Raw genomic sequence first — 12,716 nt, forward strand, 5'->3', positions numbered from 1 at the left:
TTGAATTCAGGCATTGTTGATGGTGGTCTGTAGACTACAATTAAATTGAGACTACTGTTGTCTATTGGAAGATATTTCATGTGCAAGATTTCGCATCCACTACATGTGATTTTGGCCAGAAACATGTGGGTGGAGTCTCTTGCTATCATTGCTACTCCCCCCTTGACCTATTTCTCTGTTTGTGTAGTAAATGGAGTATCTTTCTGGGACAGCAATGTCACAGGTGGGACCTATCTGGTCTTTCAGCCAGGTCTCTGTAATACAAAAAATCTCCAGTTTTTCGTTTTGGATCAAACCATGAATACACCGGGCATGTTTATTTAAAGACCGGGTGTTTAATAGACAGATCTTCAAGTCAGTTACAAAGTTTTCTTTTTTCCTTTTTGTTTGCGGCCGCGAGTGGGGACTAGGTGCGTCCTGTTTTTTTAGTATGTTCTTTGAGGTCACTGGTGTTTGTGGCCTGTTTGGGGCAATCCTTCTCCGTGGACTTAAGTGCCATTTGTTTGATGTTATTCATGCACTGGTGACTTTGCAGGTTGAGTAGTAGTTTCTCTAGTGGTAAGAATCCCATGCTTACCGATCATTCATTGTCGGATGGCCTTGACCCCCATGGGCAGAGTTTCATGCACCGGACACCGTGGACGGCGAGGACCGGCGTAAGACCGGCTTGGCTGACGAAGCGCCAGCGCTGAAGCGCCTGATGTTTTGTTGAATAGCCACTGGTGGTTCTAGGACTTGAAGTCCAGAGATGGGTGCATCCTCTAGTCAGCTGTCGGATAATAGTTGCCTCGGCTCTCAGAGTAGCGCAGAACGTGACCCAGGCAGGTGTACAAGTGAACTTGCAGCGTAACAGCTGATAACCTGATGCCTAGATCTGCAGCATGGACAGCTACACTCAGTTAGCTGGTGAAGTGAGACCGCATGGTTAAATCACGTCTCTGCTTTAAACATTCACAGCGCGTAGGTGCAGGTCTGTCAGTTAGCTACGATGTCCACTAAAGTTGGTTTAGGTAACAAATGGAACGATTGGAGCAATTGGAACGTATGGGTCTAAATAAGCGCTCACACGCAGTTCGTATAACAAAGTTCACACGCTTCAATCAGACCACACTTATGCGTACAATGCTAGAGAATCAGGCACACAAAATTGTGTTGCCAGGTAACGTCCCTAACAAGGCAAGCCCGACCTCATCACGAGGTTTAAGCGAGGTCTCCTTTGCATCAGGTGTGCAGAAGAAAACCTTACTAAGACTATTGTTGGCTTATGTTTATATTGTTTTTATGTTTTCACTGTTGGTAGAGCGTTGAGGAACCTTTTTCGGTAGAAGAGCCTTTAACCATACAAAAATAAATAAATACAAATAAAAAAGAACATAGACACATTATGTTTTGGCACATTGTAGAGGACTCCAAATATATTAATGTTCAAACGAAGATAAACTTTTATTATCCAGTTGTTAAAAATGGGCACAGTAAAAACAGGCAACTGCTCAGTATTGTGCCTGTGATTAGCACTAGACACTGAGGTTCTGCAAGTGTAAAAAAGCACACGAGGAAATGTTGTTAATCCTTTTCCATATTTGTGCATCTTTTACTTTACTTGCATATTTATGGGGTTCTGAAACGGCCAACACATGTGTACCGTCACTTGTATGTTTGTATGGCGCCAGCTGCCTAGGCGTCAAATGTAACGCTCATCCAGGTTAGTTTAGCAAGACTCTTGTAGGGTACATGCAGGAGCCGAGGGGCTGCCAGTATCCTGGCACAGGGCTTGGCCCGTGGAAACACTGGGGCACAGTGCTTCAGAGTGACGCAGCTTCTTTCCCAGCACATTGGTAACCTAGCAACCCAGGCACTCTAACAAGAGAAAGAGCCAGGCCATTCAAACGAGGACGCAGGGCCAGGTGAAATGGGGTCACCAATGCACGTCCACACTATGTCACCCTTGACACTTTATTTGAACAGCTATTGAGTAGTTGAGCCTTGCAAGGCACCACCTGTAGTATCATAAAAACAATCGGACCTATATGTAAATGTAAAGGATAGAACATTTCAATAAAATGAAAATAAATCGGAGGGGAAGGCTTGGGAAGAGGGCGATTACATCATTTATAGCCAGCCATCACTTAGTAACCAAAAGGCATGGAGTTGGAGCATCATTGCAATAGAAATGCCTCAGCACGCCAAACATTGTGCCCATGTATTCTCAAATATATAGGTCATGGTTCAACTTTAATTCAACCATTGAAAGCGGTATTTTAAAGGAATTCACTATATCAAAAATGCACTCATTCCCTGGTTGCGAAGAAGCGTTGTAACTATTCTCATATAAGATTACGTGCCAATTGGCCATCATGGCGTCTACTCATCCCGCTGTAAGGCAAGTCTTCTTGTACATTGATTTCTATTGAGTTCTTGTGTGTTTATGGCAAATAGTTCGCCTTGACAGGGTCCCCTAGGTTTTTGCTTAACATCAGGCTTCTGGGTTCAGGCTCGGCCATTTCTAAATTCTACTTTCAGCACCCTTCGTGTTTGTGATAACCGTCGTGTGAGACGTTCATATTGTTTCGGGCGCCAATGGAAATGTGGCCTACAGTCAGTGGTCGAAGTGTACGAAAAGAAGTAGTGGTACTATGTTCCCTGCTGGCCTGCCCCTGCTCCCCATAGACCCCACCGCCATCCCACACGCAATCCAAACCCTCAAACAAACGTGTTGAAGTGCAGCTTTCAACTTCTTCCTACACTTTTATTTTAAAACATCTTTCCTGAACGGTTTATTTTTTTATATAAAACTATAGGAACAATAAAAGTGAATTAAAGTAGGGGAGCACCACTCCCACCCACTTCGGCCACTGCCCACAGTTGCAAATGGCAATTCATTCCTTTTGTGACAGACTGAATAGTACCGAAGAGGGGGCAGCGCGGGGGAGGGGGGCTGGGTGTTGATGCAATGTGATTCAAATTGTGCATTTTAAAGATATTTCTTTAGCAGCACTGGTCAAAACTATTAGATGCATAGTGCAGTAACTCATCCAACTGGCCCACCATGGCCAAACGAGTTGCTCACTTTGACCAAAAATACTGGCCCACACCAGTGTTTTTGGCTCAGGCATTGCCCTACAGGTCAGTCCGAGCCTGCATGCAAGTTAGCTTCCCATTGGAGGAGAGTAGGTGCTTCTTTCTGTATCGGATTACCGCTAGACTTCTTTTGGCAAGACGCAAGGCCTCTTCCATAAGCAGCCACGTTTTGTTTGTGAGAAAACCGGGTATGTGTTGTCTTGCATTCTATCCGTGTACATTTCTAACCAATAGCCTGAGAACGGTGGCGGATCCCACAGTATTGTGAGGCGGGGGCGGGGGGCTGTAAGCCCTCGGGTGTCTTTCAGAGTCCCTTCCCTCACCCGATTATGGCCATGTATGTCCTATTTTGATTTCCTCAAATTGTATCAGTTTGTGCTTTGCATTGGTGGCTATTTAGTTTACCCAGTAATGTACATCCGCCCTCTATTAGTCAACTAATACCGAGTGTAGCTTTGCAATACTTCCTTTGTTTAGCTAGTACAGCCGCTGTCTTGAGATATCACTACAAGGGTCTGCTTGAGCACATCTCAAGCCCATCCATCTCCATCTCTCTCCCTTGGAAGCAAGACGACACGCAGCAGCACAGGTTCGATCCCAGGGTCCGCGCTTAGAAACCTGGGCATTAAGCACGTTATAAATAACCAATCGTATCATATCATACAAACATGTCAGCCGCCAGGTGGTTCCCCACACCAGCAATCTTTCCACTCATATGTGCATTATCTGCCAAGCCAGGCAAAGGAATGGCCTCATCCGGTCGGGATAACCACGCTCTAGGCTAATTAGCAGGGATATAAATGAAGCAGCGGCGAAAATGAAGTGTAGATGCCAATGTATGCAGAAAATACAGAATGCGGGGACCGAATTTAAGTGCAACAAACTCCCTGTAAAATGAGTCTAAAACTCCCTCTCCGGAGTGGTTAAAAAAATGAAAATAAATCTGTGGTGCAGGAGCAAAGCAAAACAAGGTTTGATCTTTTTTGGGAATAAACGGCGACATAATACAACATAAAGGGAGGAAGCCACACAGTCAAAACAAGAGGGGGCGGAGGGAGTGACAAACGGACGAAGGGACTGAGCAGCGGGGAAGGGCTCAAGTCTGCAGATCGTTAGCGACCCAAGCCTGCTTGTAATAAGTCTTGTGAAGCCTTTTACCATACGACCCATTCTCCTGTAGGGCGGATGAGACCAGATCCACGCCTACTTTTATTGTGAAAGCTTCATGTCTGACTGCCACTTTTAGTATTTCTCCCTTTTCCATGACAGGAGCATGATAGCCTTGTACCTGCCATCGACGGAGAACTAGGAAAAGAGCCAATGGGCAACAAAATCATATAAAGGAATGAGACAATCGTTACCCTTGCCCAACACAATTGATGCAGAGACTTCAACAGAGGTTGGATTAGAACTGAGCATAGTGGCGATGTAACACTTTCTAATGCACAAACCAAAGACTTAAATCTACCTCCAGAGAAAGCCCATCTGATCAAGATTCACGCCATTGCCTTTCATCAGCCGTCACCATTTTTTGGTTGGTATTTCAGTATTGCCACGATCACCAGGAATCCAGTTTCAGAACGCTTCCTAAATGATATTCATTTTTAAGACTTATTACCATACTCTGGTTATCCAATGGAGGTGTGGCCGGCACTTGCATGGCATCGTCCTGCCTCCAAGGCAAGCCTGTTATCCTCCTGGGGTAAGGTAAGTGTGCCTTCCCACCTTTGCTTAAAGGTGTCCAAAGTTTGTGTTTCCTCAGAAGGTGGTGACAACATTTGGCGAATTGACGAGACCGAGAGGTGGTTTGATGCAGGCCTGGTCCAACAGCACTGGGCCCATTATGGCTTTTCAAGTGGCGAACTCTCAAAACTGAGGCAAAGAGTGGAGTGAGTTTGTTGTATCGAAATAAATCCAATTGTTGTAGTTCATTTACATTTGAAACCCAGACAACCTTGATTTTTAGATTCCCCTCCACAGCCCAAGATTTCAAAAATATTTTGTTACTTGTGTGGTTTGTTTTAAAGCAGGATTGCCCCATAAAAGAGGCATCACTGTGCTCGAGGGTGTTTCCCGGCACGCACTCTATGCTTAGTTACACATGACACTGCAGACGGTGGAAGACTTTTGCTACCAACTTTATCCATAGTGAGCGCAGGTTTTATGTTTACCGGGCATAGTCTATAAAAACCAGGCATAAATGGAGCACAAATAGAAGGCACAGTGATATCTTTGCAAGTGGGTTCACCAAAGCCACCTCTAACTTTAGGTTCGTAAACTTTGGGAAGAAAAATGCCTGCCTAGTTTCCCCTTACCTTCCCATGGCAAGCATTCCTTACCTTCCCATGGCAAGCATTCCTTATCTTCCCATGGCAAGCATTCCTTCCCTTCCCATGGCAAGAATTCCTTCCCTTCTCCTGGCAAGCATTCCTTCCCTTCTCCTGGCAAGCATTCCTCCCCTTCTCCTGGCAAGCATTCCTTCCCTTCCCATGGCAAGCATTCCTTACCTTCCCATGGCAAGCATTCCTTATCTTCCCATGGCAAGCATTCCTTCCCTTCCCATGGCAAGAATTCCTTCCCTTCTCCTGGCAAGCATTCCTTCCCTTCTCCTGGCAAGCATTCCTCCCCTTCTCCTGGCAAGCATTCCTTCCCTTCCCATGGCAAGCATTCCTTACCTTCCCATGGCAAGCATTCCTTATCTTCCCATGGCAAGCATTCCTTCCCTTCTCCTGGTAAGCATTCCTTCCCTTCTCCTGGCAAGCATTCCTTCCCTTCTCCTGGCAACCATTCCTTCCCTTCTCCTGGCAAGCATTCCTTACCTTCCCATGTCAAGCATTCCTTACCTTCCCATGTCAAGCATTCCTTCCCTTCTCCTGGCAAGCATTCCTTCCCTTCTCCTGGCAAGGGTTCCTTCCCCTCCCATGGCAAGGATTTAAGATTCTCTATAGATACGTCTTAGAGGGGGTCCCAACAGTGCAATCTTGTAATTTACTCCAGTGCTTAAAATCGAATATGGCACAAGAGCCACCACTACCCACAAAAAAGACAAAAACACAAGCTTGCCCTACTAGTAGCACACATTGAAACAGAAGTAGGGGGTGCAGGGGCAGCAGAGGAGCTGGGCTTGGTAGGAGTGGCAGGCGATGGGTGCACCCAAGAGGGGGCCGAATAGGTTTGAGTGGAGCGATTACTAAATGCTGATTTGATTTTCTGGTTCCTCGCCCTTCCTAAAAAGAGTTCTCACTTGTTCATTGCTTATATTTGACATTAATTGTTGAGTTTCAGTAAGTAACTTGGAAGGGACTGGCCTAAATATTCGGGGCTGTGGTCTCTGCAAAATATGTTTGGAAATCTACACTTCAGAGCAAGTATAACACTTTTAGTTGCTTTGATTAATGTCTGGTTTAGTACTGCATTGAAATCTCCCCCTAAAATTATTTGGTCTTCATTCAACTTATAAGTGTGCTCATAGTTTATCAAGGAAGCTGCCAGCCCTATAATTTGGGATATACTTATTGCCTGGTATCAGCTGCGTCCCCTGAATTGAGGCCTTTATTTGTATGAATTTGGATTCTACAGCAGTGGCAGAGGTACATAATGAGTACTGCAGACTTTTAGGAAAATTATAGCAGACCCCTGATGAAATATTGAGCTTTAAGTTCTTAGTTAAATTTGATGTTAAAAATACAATCTTGCTTTTCGTATTTGTAAGCAGGTTATCCGTAGCAAGGCATTGTCAGCCATTTCTCCCCCCTACCCTTTCCCCCCTCCAGGACCTTCTTGTGTTGAACCGGGTTGTTGAGTCTCTTCACATTCCATGAAAGAGTCCTCAAGAACCTGCAGAAAATTGAGAGTTTACGTAACTGCATAGGGTGGGAAATGCAGGCCGGAGTAACGGCGTGAGAGGCCTGTATGAGATGACCCCCCCCGGGTAGCAGCAGATGATTCTTGCTCAACAGAATGTGTAGGCAAAGTGTTTACAGACCCAGTCGGTTGAATAGAGGAGTTCCTCCACAGTCCTACATCCAATAGACATACCCAAGGAGAAAGATTGTGCTTGTAAATGGACAGGAGGTGTAATGCCACACTCCCTCTAGCCCACCAATACCTCTGAAGAGAGTGAAGGAGCTGGGAGTCTTTGTGGCTACTGCAATGGGGCACTGATGCAAGACATTCCATGACCGACGTCTCCCTGTGTCTCAGACCCTTGCTGCTTTGAGGATCCTGTTGAGCGAATGGGCCAAGGGAGGACCTCAGTGACTTGATACTATTCCATGTTAAATGGAAAGGCCAGGAGTTTCACAGTGTCTTATATCCTTTTTCCATGTTTATGCACTCTTTTTTTCTGTCCATCTCCTTATCTTTATCTGCTATTTCTCTTCTCTGTCTTATTTATTCCATTCCTATTAATGTCCTATTTATTTCAAATGTGCCCTTACCTTTTCTTCTCTTTCTTGCACCAAGAACATTGATCATGTTGTACTTTTGATATATGGTATGATATGGCATTTATAACGTGCCTGTACACAAGTGTTTCTAGGCGCGACGAAACAAAGAGGGGGAAACAGAAGGGGAATGAAAACCATGACCTTACTTGGCCTTGTCTTATTAGATTGTGCAAGTGCAGGGAAGTGGAAGGGGAGAAGTGCCAGGGGATTGGGGAGGGGCTGAGAAGTGCATGCAGGTAACTTAATAATTGCAGCCATTCGTGCAGAGAGAAGGGACTGTAGGGTTGCAGATACAGACCATAAGTGCTGGGGGAGCCTCGAGGCAGTGCAAGGGCAACTGGACATGCATAAACCTGGGCCCAAGTTCAGAGGGTAGCCAGATGACCAGTGTGTGGAGCAGTCGGGATATCGGCAGGAGAGAGGAAGAGAGAAAGCTGAAGCGAAAAGGAAGGTGTTGAGTTAATTCTGGTACCGGAGGTGGTTCTGCTCAAGTTTGATAGAGGCAGGGAGGCTGTTCCAGAGTGAGGCCCCAGCTGAAGAGAGATCTGCTCCCAGCTCTCTGCTTGGAAAAGCGTCTGACCCTCAGAGAGTTGGAAGTGGATGAGCAGAGAGCTCGAGAAGGGAGATGTTTAGGAAGAGAATTGGAGGTAGTGCGGTCCTAGGCCCCAGAAAGCCTTGTGAAAGATGCAAAGGGTCTTGAACTTGATCCTTGGCACCACAGGTAGCCAGTGAAGAGAGTTCAGAGCTGGAGAGATGCAATCCCTGGATTTGATGCCAAGGACAAGTCTTGCAGTCCTGTTCTGGATGAGTTGCAGATGGCGGAGAGTAGAGGCAGGCAGATTTAGAAAGGGGCTGTTGCAGTAGTCCAGCCTAGAGAGAACCAGAGCTCTGGAGACAGTGAGCTTCTGGGGGAAAGTGAGGAAAGGAAGAATACCTCTGAGGAGGTGCAACTGATAGTTTGATTTCTTAGAGATGACAGAGATGTGAGGAGAGGAGAGGGTGGATTTGAAGATGACTCCAAGGTTCTTAGCCTCACAGGTAGGAGCAGGAAGAGGGTCCAAGGTGGGTGGCCAGAGAGAGGGAGGAAAGGAGGGAGCTGGTGTTTTCTGATGAGGAGGATCAGTCTTACGGGCCTTATGGCAGAGATCATTGGAGGCACGCCATTCCTGAATTGCGGTCAGTCTGGTATGAGAGAAGGGGAAGAGGCGGCTGAGGAAATCCTGAAAGAGAGCTCTGTCATCCACATAACACTGAAAGTTGGAGCAGAAAGTAGTGTTGCAGTGAGCAAGGGGTGCCAGGTAGTTGTTGAAAATCCAGGGAGAAAGGTTAGATACCGGGGGAACACCACAAGTAGAGAGAAAGATAGAAAAGAGTAAAGACCCCAATTGGACCTGAGCGAGTCGGTCAGTGAGAAAGGAGGTCAGCCAGGCCAGGGCCTGATCAGTGATACCCAGGTTATCACGGAGGCGGTTGAGCAGGATGGCATGGTTGACTGTATCAAAAGCAGAAGAAAGATCAAGGAGAATGAGGACAGAAGGAGGGTTAAAGTCAAGGTTAGAGAGCAGGTCTTCGCTGGTGTTCAGGAAAGCAGTTTCCGTGCCTCTGGCAGCTCAGAAGCAATACTGGTGGTCACAGAGACAACCAACAGATTCAGTGTGCAGATTAAGCTGGGAGATGGCCAATATTTCCAAGAGTTTGCCCAGGAAAGGAATGATGGAGATCTGGCGATAGTTAGCCAGAGAGGAAGGATCGGCAGAGGACTTATTTAGGAGGGGTTGCACATGTGAGTGCTTAAGGGGGAGGGGAAGGTTCTAGTGGCAAAGGATTGATCGCAGAAATCGGCCAAGGCTGGATCAAGGGTGTCAATGTGGTCCTTGATGGCTCTGAATGAGCAGGGGAGAACCTGCTTTGTCAAGACTTTCATAGATCTGACTCGTCTAGCAACATCATCTGGGGTGAACCAGGCAAAGGAGGAGAAGAGACAGCCACAGGTGGGCCAGAGTGAAGGAGGTGGTAGAGGAAGAGTGGGTGGACAGGATGTCCTGAGTTTTATCTGCTTCAGGATTTGTTCTGTTGTTCTGATCCCCGTCCATAACTCACATTATTGCAATGGAGTCTTCTTTCCCTTGGTAATACGACACACAAGCTTGGATAAATATGATTCATACACTTTTGCCATAATTTGACCTACTTGATTGACTTGTTTGCCAAGTAGGAGAATCTATGATATCACCTTATAGATTTGTATGTATATGAATTATTGTAAACACAACTCAATCGGGTTAATAGTACAGTATTTTAAACATATGAGTTATGTTTTAGTCTTGGGATATGTGATAATTTGGAAGTGATTTTTTTTAATGTGAATTTCAATGTACTCTTGGTATTTATTATGTGAAGTTGTGAATTAAATAATTGTGTAAGGTTTATTTTTTAAACCATATCACAATAAAAAGAATGAGTTAATTTGTGTAGGCAAAACAGCCCATATATGTGTCTGGAGTAGAAGCTTGTTGTGCTGTCCTAGTACTTCAAGTTGTGTTCCTCACAATCCACATCATCATGAATGCCACAAGTCATGGATACACAGTTGATTAATGGTTCTGCCACCTCTGGGTCCCTAGAACTTTCTGATAACTCTTGCCAGCATAGTCTATAAAAAGGGATGGTGGGAGTCGTAGTCCAAAACGTCTGGCGAGCCGCAGGTTGCAACCTCCTGTCAGACCTCATTTTCTGTCATGCATTGATGGTGTGTTATTGCCTGCTGCGATGCACACCCCAAGCAGTTATTTTCCATAAACACAGAGTAAACCTGATTGGGCAGTGATATGTTCCACACATCTTAAGTCCGGAAGGTCACTTCAAAGCGTGTAGGGTACACCAGACTCGGTTGTCTACAGTCCTCGAGTGAAGCATATTATGTAAGTACTGATGTGGTCTGCGTTAGGCGAATGGCGCCTAAAATCAGCCTCATTTGTGATAAAACTGTGGCATGCGTGGATTTACAGTTGTTGCATTTGTTTCGTATCTTTCAGAAAAGCTGTACAACTCCAGCGGGCCGGAGCTGCGGCGATCCCTTTTTTCACTGAAACAGCTATTTCAGGTACTTGAGACAGTAAAAGACATCCACAAAATGTTCTCTTGACTGACAGTTCTTGCAGAGCTGAAATACTTCTTATTCTCCCGCCCTTCGACAGAAGGAATGGTTTCCATTTTGTAAATGTTTGCAGAGGTGATGAGCCATCCATTTGCAGCTGTCCACGTTAGATTAATGATGTAAAGCAAAGTAATACAAAAAACAATTAAGGTCATTCACGCCCCAAACCGCGTTTTGAAATCAGAACTGAATTAGCAGTAGCTGGAAGCAGCTCTTGGGCCTCAGGCATCGCCCACTAAGCAGGGGCTACCTCTGAGGGGTTCGGAGCAGTACATAGGACGCAGCGTTACCCAAATCTAATGTTCACTGGAATGCACCATTACCCTTTGCCCGTTTATAACACACCTTGTTCTTGAGATGTCTCATCATTGTTTCCTATTGCTCATTTAACACATTCCAAGCTCACATTACTGTCAGGCAGGTATGTTGACATGGCATCAGTTGTCCTGGGTAGCCAAATGCATCTCCTGGTAGCTGTTGGTATCAAGCTAACCAGGCTGTGCTAGGCCCAGGAGCTAAACAGCACCCGGTTCCTGCCAATTTTGAACCCTGCCCAAACAAGGAGCGTCAGGACCTGCCGTGCACGGTCCCCAGGATTAGTAGTAATGAGTCGATTAATTCACTCCAGCAAGAAAGCCGGATAAAATGAGATCTTTGCAATGCTGATGAAGGGTTTAGCTATCTAAGTAACTTTGGGACCGGACATCCACGTCAATCCCACAAGTAGCTGTATTAGTCTCTGAAAGGCTGGCCGTGCCAATGGCCAGGAATGTGACTGCCCATTAACCTTACCAGGAGTAAGCCTGACACTTCTGCCTCCAAGTCTAGCGACATGTTGACTCAGCACTGTGGGAGGCATACTGATCTTCTATGTGGATCGTACGGGTTTCGGGGCTTGTTTTGCAGCTCACGCTATTGTCTGGGTTGAGGGTGTTTGGGTGATGAGGTTTGCTCTGCTATGTATTATAACGGTTCTAATAAAAAAGCAAATAAAATCACTGCTACTCCCCTACTACTCACAGGGTTTTCTGAACATGGAAACCTACTCTGTTCTCCTGCCCCATACTATCCCCAAGCAGCGCCGTTCTACACAGCTCTGGACAGGTCCTCCAGTTTATAGGGAATTTGCCTACATGAACGCAACTGGACTGGATGATGTTATGAGCTTTTAGACTGGGCCGCACCAGTATCCTGCCTGCGATGCTGGTGGTACCCCATTTAGCCCTGTACAATAGTGGAGAGCACCGAATGATTGCTCCTCCTGCAATCTTGGCTGTCATACATTCCAACACATGGTCACCAGAGACTGCACCTGGTGGTCATCTTGGCTTGGGCTACTCCCTGGGTCTGTTGAGACCTCCAAATGGGGCTATGACCTTGCAAGATCCCGGGCATTTGCCTCAACCCCACCTGTAGGTGTGGTACCTCCCATGCCCGCTAGAGGATGTGGTTCAGTAGAGTTTGCTCTATCGCTCCACACTCCACTTGAGCTTGTGCAGCTTTGCCTCACAGAGCTGCTTCATGAACGTGTCTGACGTGAACTATGAGGGTGAAACTCCGATAAATGTGTTCAATTATTTCAAATGGGCAGTGTGAAAAAGCCGTTAACTGGACAAGTGCAACAACCTCACGGACCCTTCTAGCTAACAAGTGACTAAACCAATTTCCTCTAGTATCTAAATCATTAGAATACACAAAACCAGTAATGGCAACACGAAGCGAGGAATATATACATATATATGTATACAAGAGCCCGAATATTGACAAATGTGTCGAAAAAAATGTAATCTGAAAGCCACTATGTGGTAAGTAGACCAGAAAATGTAAAGACACCGGAGATGATGTGTTCACAGCTCTGTTTCCCAGGTACTGCTAGTATAAGGGGTGAAGCTGGTAGGACCCCTCTTCCTCATCGTGTGGGTGCAGTGGGGTGATTGGTGTGTCCCCTTCTGTCATCAGGAGCTTGCATCTTAAATTTAATTTTTTTATTTTTTTTATTTGTATATGATGCAAAATCTTTACAAAAAGAGAAC

General features: G+C 45.8%; 1 protein-coding gene across 3 annotated transcripts in view; it reads left to right on the plus strand.

The window, feature by feature from the left end:
- The window catches only part of LOC138447928 (FH1/FH2 domain-containing protein 1-like), a 546,688-nt gene that overhangs the window by 340,170 nt on the left and 193,802 nt on the right, over positions 1-12,716 (plus strand). For 2 of the 3 annotated variants that reach the window (XM_069604454.1, XM_069604457.1), the window contains exon 4: positions 10,562-10,629. In XM_069604454.1, coding sequence (XP_069460555.1) covers positions 10,562-10,629 — 68 coding nt within the window. Of the gene's footprint in view, positions 1-10,339; positions 10,448-10,561; positions 10,630-12,716 lie in introns of those variants that run through there. The other variant, XM_069604458.1, reaches the window with a different exon arrangement.

Source organism: Ambystoma mexicanum, chromosome 1p, assembly GCF_040938575.1.
Source record: "Ambystoma mexicanum isolate Mex_15411 chromosome 1p, UKY_AmexF1_1, whole genome shotgun sequence".
NCBI lineage: Eukaryota > Metazoa > Chordata > Amphibia > Caudata > Ambystomatidae > Ambystoma > Ambystoma mexicanum.